At 35.7% G+C, this 7,653-nt stretch overlaps 1 protein-coding gene across 1 annotated transcript; it reads right to left on the reverse strand.

The window, feature by feature from the left end:
* On the reverse strand, positions 310-1,759 carry LOC109842779 (putative E3 ubiquitin-protein ligase RF298). Its single transcript, XM_020411661.1, has 2 exons — positions 571-1,759; positions 310-501 (listed from the first exon to the last, which is right to left on the reverse strand). The coding sequence occupies exon 1, from the start codon at positions 1,429-1,431 to the stop codon at positions 592-594; it is 840 nt and encodes a 279-aa protein (XP_020267250.1). The 5' UTR covers positions 1,432-1,759; the 3' UTR covers positions 310-501; positions 571-591.

The raw sequence follows: 7,653 nt of genomic DNA on the forward strand, positions 1-7,653 counted from the left end.
TTATCTCAATATCTATGCATTAAACAAAAGTATTTAAACCCGTGCAACGCACAGTTTATAATTTTTTTTTTGCAAATATTACTTATATGAATTTCATGCAATAACATGTAATGTATAATTCATCACGTATGTACATACGGTAAGCAGCAAGTGTCCAAATGTTAGAACATTCTGTAAACTGAAATGGAGACACATTTGCAGCCTAAAGATACATATACGGGACGTACATTTGTAGCAATATACTTGGTTAACATCGTACATTTGTAGCAATATACTTGGTTAACATCATGCAAAAGAACATTAATCGGCTCTCAACCAAAAGTATCATTTCAATTGTAAAAGATAAATATTGAAAACCCAAAATAAACATTTGAGGATTTATAGATAATAGAATTACATTTATGATTTATTCAAATAATATCCTGAGAACGGCAAGGGCTTCAAAACAGATTGGTAATGTATTTTTCTTCAGCATTCTGCAAGCTCCTCCTGAAGCTGTGCCTCCGGCTTCAAAACAGATTGGTAATGTATTTTTCTTCAGCATTCTGCAAGCTCCTCCTGAAGCTGTGCCTCCTGCTTCTTCTCTGACACTTAATTTTTTTCGTTATTCGACTCCCTTTCCCTTTCCAAAGCTCCTCGCAATCTTGCTGCTGATTCAGCATCCTGCAACTTTGCAGCCTCCTCCTTTTTCTTCAGCTTGGAATTCTCTCGTTCCAGTTTCCTAGCATCGGAAAATGCCTTTTCCAAATTGAACAATATTCTTAGATGATTCAATCTTTGACTCTGCAACATCTCTTTTGTTTTCTCCTCAAAAGACTGCTTATCTTTCATAAGACCGGCAACTTCCTCTTCCTCTCGTCTGAGTCTTTGTAGCTCAGTTTTGTCCTTTGCCAACCAGCCAGCAACCTGCATCACATGTTTTTGGGCCCACTCCGACCAATCCTGCAACCGAGCTTGCAATTCCCTTTCGCGAGAATTTAACTTATGTAGTACCTCATCCATCTCATCCTTTTGGATCGAATTAGCATTAGTATTGTCGCTTTTATAATGCTGAGATAAAGAATTAGACTCATGGGCTAATTTTGTTTTATCATCACTCCCCATAGCACAAGCAAGAGAAACATTCATATCACAGATCAGCAACTTCCACATTGCATCTCCTCTACTAAAGGAAGGCGTATAATCTCTAACAATGTGAACCATCTCTTGTAAAATGCTTCTCTCCATCTCCTTCAACTTCTCTAAAGAAATCTCTCTTATAGAAGAATCCACCTCTTGTGCACTTCTCAAAAATGGCAATGCATTGTCCATAACATTAGAAACAGTGTCTTTACTACCATCACAAGATCTGGTGTGCAACACAGCATTTGTAGCAATCTCCTCACTGTCTCCATGAGATATAATCATTGTGATCGCAGACTGAAGTATCATGTCTAAAGTACCAAGCGCAATCTCTTAAGAGTTGTGATTGAAATATATTGCTCCATTCTGCTTCTTGGAATTGCTCTTGTTCTACCTCTTCTACCAGGGACATGAGGTCATGGCTTTTAGACAAATCACACTAGTTTGACTGGTCTTCTTCCATTGGGAACAATTTGTGGATTGAGACAGCGATGAGATCAAATTTAGGTCGGCTCGAAATTTCCTATTGTTTCTACTTCCCCTTTCTTGAATTGAGATTGAGGAGGGTAATAGACTACTTCCCCTTAGCAATCATTGTAGCCATTTTTAAACAATGAATTATTAGGCAAAATCTCAATCAAATCTACTTCCCCTTAGCAATCATTGTAGCCATTTTTAAACAATGAATTATTAGGCAAAATCTCAATCAAATAATCTTGAATGTAGTGCCAATTTTTGAAAAGATATACATGCCTATAATTAGAAAACAATCAATAGATTGCGGGAATTGAATTGATATGCAAAATCAATTCATAGCAAGAGAAGGGAAAATGGGTTACAGACAAACTTTGGATTGATGCGGGGATTAAAGAAATGGAGAGGCCAATGTCCTGCAACAAAGAAGTTGATTCAATAAAAAAATAGGACAACCCAGATAATAAAAAAGACTAAAATCTTGAATAAATTGGTGAAAAACAAAAACCCCAGATATGCTAACTGGAATTATCATCAAAATACATTGAGTAGAGATGAACTAATATGCACGCAAGAATTCCACACAACAAAAGTAGAAGGGGGCTTTTGTGTGTGTGTGTGCGCGCGTGTGTGTGTGTGTGTGTGTGTGGGGGGGAATAGAGTTTTGATGAGGAGAAGAGTAGGGACTCACCGAAGAGCTCGAGATTGATGGGTTGATTCAGTGATCGATGGGTTTGTGAATGATCAAAGAATGAGAAGATGGAGACAGTGAGATCAGATATTGAACCGTCTCTAGAAAACATGCATCATCAGCAAGATCCTGAACATAAATCATATACAAATCGTACATCTACTTCTGGCAATCCTAGAATCGATATGAGACAACAGACCAAATCAATGAATCATAATTATAGAAAAATTACTATTGCATCACAATAATTTTAAGGGGAAAAAAGGCCAAAAATAAGAAATCAAAAGAGACATGCGCTGCAAGATGTTGGAGGATCTTTCTGCAGATCCTTCAGTTCCTTCTAAATCCTCTTTGAAGCCATTGATCACTTACCGATCGATTAGTAAAATCCAAGCAGAGGTCTGAACATGCAACTGGCAATTATCCCAAATGTTTTATAATTTAAAAAGAGATGACATTGTAAATGATATACTAAGATCCATAACCCTCCAAAATCGAACAATAGGACTTGAATTATGCACGGGGAGCTATAGGCCAAAATGACATCAAGGGACAACCTAGTTTTTCCAAAATAACACTTGCAAAAGAGAGTAAATAACCTAAATACCATAGAATGGAGGAGAAAATATAAATACCTGCTCTTGTGGCCTTGTTAAAGCAGGAGAAACCGATATATTGGCTATGAGACCAGAACCAGAAAGAATATTACATGGCATTTAAACTCCCAGCCGCAATTTTTAATAAGATGCTCAACATATAGCATAAAAAACCATACCAACCAAAAAATTATGTTAAATTTCAAATAAATGCCTAGTGCTAGATTAACGAATTCAGTCTGCTACTCTAGCTACAGATAAAACTAATACATTATAGCAAAGCAAATTAAAAGATAGACTTGTGAATTTAGCCTAGATTTTGAAATAATGTATACCAATTTCACTTCTAAGGCTTTCTTGACATGAATAATCGTCTCTAATCCAGGTAGAGAAGAATAGAAATTACGTCTCTAGCATTAATTATAAAATAACACTCTTAGTCCAAATTAATACAGTATTCAAAAGCCAATAACAAAAGTCTATATAAATAATCAAAAAATTGGAAAAACTTGCAGAGGTTTCCTCCAATACATCACAATAACAAAAGTCTATATAAATAATCAAAAAATTGGAAAAACTTGCAGAGGTTTCCTCCAATACATCAAAAAAAAATCACCATAAAATTGACGTTAGAAGCAAGTATTTCAAGGACCTTGATGTAGGAGCATTGATATCTAAAACCCAGAATTTTTTTATCTAAAGATCCAATTGATGAATCATCAAGAACTTACTAAAAAATCCAAGATCATAAATTTTCAACGAAATAGATTTTAAAAATTACTTGAGGCTGGACGTCCCATCTTGGCCTTTTCATCGGCCGATGATCGATAAGGGTACTTTGATTCAAGCATTCAATCGCTAGTAAAAAGATTTGAAGAGATTAGAGAGAGAGAGAGAGAGAGAGAGAGAGAGGATTTGGGGGAAGAACGAAAACCCTAGCTTGAGGATCGTCAAAGGCGGTGGTCGGTCCTCAGCCCAATTAACACTCTAATTTGTACTTAGCATGGGAAGAACGAAAACATGTTCATTATTTATACTTCATATCTAAAGATCCGGCCACCACTCCCTTTAGAAACTTGAACATCTTCTCCTCTCCGTCGATCTGATAGAGATCTTTTCTAGTTGAGAGAGACTGTGCGCGCGGTGGTTTTCTCTCCAATCTGGTGAAGAGAGAAGAGGAATTGGAAGAGGCAGAGGAAGGGGATGGGCCTGAAATGGAAAAGACGTGGGATGTTAGAGAGGAAATTATTTAGGAGGTAAGTCTGAAAACTGAAAAGACGTGGGAGGAGAAGATGCAACTGGCAATACAATTTGTGCGGTTGTGGTGAATTAAGAGCACAATAGACAGTTGTCGGGAATTGAAAGCAAAATACGTGGAAAATGAAAAAGTTTACTGTTCATCCTGAGGTTTTCCTTTAGTTATAAAGGAAAGTAGATGTGCAATATATTCTTTCTTTGTTTCAGTGCAGGTGCATGTGTAGTCCTCCTGTGACTGTCAATTGAATCCTCAGTTTCTTAGTTCTAACGAAATTCTTAGAGACTGGGTTTTACTGAGATCTTGGTTCCATGCAGTTAAAGGGGAGTGTGCAGGGCACACTTACCCATGAGATAGATAAAATAGGATGTGAGGTTCCATTGCCAAATACTCTGCCATTGAAAATGAAGTATAATCTACTAAATTTACCAAACATTTTTGGCTTATAATCCATTTGTGGATTATGATCCAAAGTTGCCAAACATGCTCAGACTACTACATTGATACTCGAAACATAGGAGTATCAATGTATTTCATCCAGTTGCAACATAAGAATGCATGGAGCATTAAATACATTAATACAAACATTGTTATCCAATGCATACTGGATAACATAATTTTATTAGCGTAGTAGTCCATTTGATAAATTTGCAGCAGGTATATCAATCCAAAGGAGATGCAGTTTGATGTAACATGCTACATGAAGATTTCTGCTAGGAAACAAAATGGCCTCATAGAAATTGAAGCTTGTTCTCTTAAGTACGTCTATAACTGTTAGATTCTTGTCACAATATCCCATCAGACAAAACAAAATGTGTGAAACTGACATGGTACCCAGAACCAAAAAAGAAACTAATAAAAGAAAAGGAAGCTTTCTAAAAGTAAAAAGATGATATGAGGTATCAGAACCCCCCCAAAAAAAAGTCCAATCAAGGACATAAGATGCATCATATAATAGTCCTGATCACTTAAAAACATAACTACATCTTATAATGTAAACATAAATAAGAAAATGTGTTGTAGATTACTTACCAGAAGGGAAATGAAAATTTCTCCGCTTGCCTTGCGAACCTCAAAGCATCCCCGACAAGGCTGTAATAAAATGAATAATCTGTAAGTTAATAGAAATAGCAGAAGCATTTCAAATCTCACGTTAAAAGCTGAATACAAACATGTTGGCTTAAGTTTAACAGTGAAAGCCGAATAAACTAGGAGATAATACCTACTTTATTATTCCTTTGAAGAAAACTCAAGGTTTCTGAACAAGTCTCAGTAATTTCACAACACCTTGTTACCTCAATCATAGATACCCCACCCCCACCCCCCACCCAAAAAAAAAGATGTTACCAGTACAAGGCACATTTGGGGGAAAAAACAAGAGTAACATTGTACATCTGTGTAACAGACTATAAAAATATGATAGTGGTCTCGGAAAACCACCCCTCACAAATTGCACACTGATTGAATACGCAAAAACAATGTATATCAACAAATCCTAAAAAGTTATCTCAGTGGCCACAGGAAATGTAGTCAGGCAAGAAGACGATTCCAGCGGACAGGTAAAATAACAACTAAACATAAAATAAGTTAAATTTTCTATACAAAGTTTACACAGTTAAATAATCGCAATCCCCAAAGGTTAAGATGGTTTATGGATAAAAAATGCAGATTGAAGACTCCATAGCCTGACATAAAGTATGGAGTACATCTGAAATTGCCAAACGTAGAACATGTCTGCTTCATTCATGCTACAAATAAATTCTGCGATGCAACGAACATGGGAAGCTACTATAGACTTCACCAACAGATAAAACATGGAATAATTTGACAAAACATGATAAAATAAAAAGTTCTACTGAAGAAGCAAGCATCAACGCCATACATTGCACTTTCTCAGAATAACACATACCTTCTCAGGATTAATTGTGACATCAATGCCAGGTATAGCACTTTCCAAACCTTCTTTTACAATGTTGGCCCTTGTCTTGAATGAATTGCATTGCTTGCTGCGAGGGTTGGAAAAGGGAAGAAAGAGAGCTTGAGTAAATTTTTTGACTTTGTCGCATGTACATACTACTATGTATGGAGTAGCTTCATAGAAGTTAATTATAAAGCATTTTCATTTTCACATAAGACAATGTTAAATCATTAAAATTTACACTAAAATGGGGGAAACTGACTAAACAATGGTTTAAGGCTGCAATTATGTTTCGGCAGCTTTGACTAACCTTGTTTCAGAGAAAAATTGTTGTATTCTTTTTTATGCAACGATCAAAAAGCATCACATCTACTTGCAGGATCCTTTGCTCATAATGATAACCTAAATGGACCATCTAGGTGCTACCCTTGGATTTTTCCGATCACGTTAATTATTAAAGGAAACAGAGTTCTATCTATAGATAAATAGAAAGAGACCAAGATATTGTTCATCTAACCCTAAATTTTCTTAAATAGAGGATAGAATGATATTATAAATTAAATACGAGACAAAATTATATCAAATCATATCTCCCAATATCTTAATAATATCTTATAATATATTCCTTAACACTCTCCCTCAAGTTGGAACATGTATATCATACATGCCCAACTTGTTACAAATAAAGTGCACACACTCTAATCTGTGACAATGCTTCAAAAAGCTCAAAGTAATCTTGATCTTCTTATCTTTTGCTTAGATGTCTTCAAATCAGCTGATCCCCTCTAAGACTCTACCGATAAAATTATCCTTGAAGGAACTGACAATAAATAATCCTTTCCAGGATCCAATAACAAATGATCATTCTTTAAAGATGTGACAAACAAATGATCCAAGAGGTGGAGTTGATTTTGAGCTAGAGCAAAGATCAATGTAGTCAACAAGGCACGAGTTGATGAGGACAGATGAGATCGGAGTTGGCTTTGATCAGAGTGGACAAAAAACAGTTATCTGCGGATATGAACAGTACCAAAGTATGGATGGATAGTGGTCAATGAACAGTAAGCCGATGGACAGTAAATCAATAAATAAACAGTAGCCGGTAGACAATAATGTGGCTCGATGTAGATGATGAAGAAAGAGGTCTCTCTAGGATCAAGAGGATGACTCTGATACTATGTGGAGAAATAGAAAAAGACCAAAATGTTATTCATCTAACCTTATATTACAAAATAGGTATGAGATAAAATCATATTCAATCATATCTCCCAATATTCTCAATAATATCTCATAATATATCCCTTGAGACTATCCACCTTGACGATACTAAACATAAGCAAAAAGAAAATGCTCGATCTAGGTGTTGATTCTACCCAATTTATAAGTAACCACAACTGTGCTGTGAAGCCTAATGAAATAAATGCAACTGACTAAAAACACTAGCAAGAAACTACAGGTGCAATGAAATGTAAGAATAGATTGAAGTGTAAGACTAGAAAGTAATTATAACAATGTAAGCTTCACGTTAAAGAGTTGGAAACATAAGACGTCACGAGGAAGGATAAAATTCATAAGGAATTCCATGTTTTGTGTAAAA

This window comes from Asparagus officinalis, chromosome 5, assembly GCF_001876935.1.
Source record: "Asparagus officinalis chromosome 5, Aspof.V1, whole genome shotgun sequence".
NCBI classification, from domain to species: Eukaryota; Viridiplantae; Streptophyta; class Magnoliopsida; order Asparagales; family Asparagaceae; genus Asparagus; species Asparagus officinalis.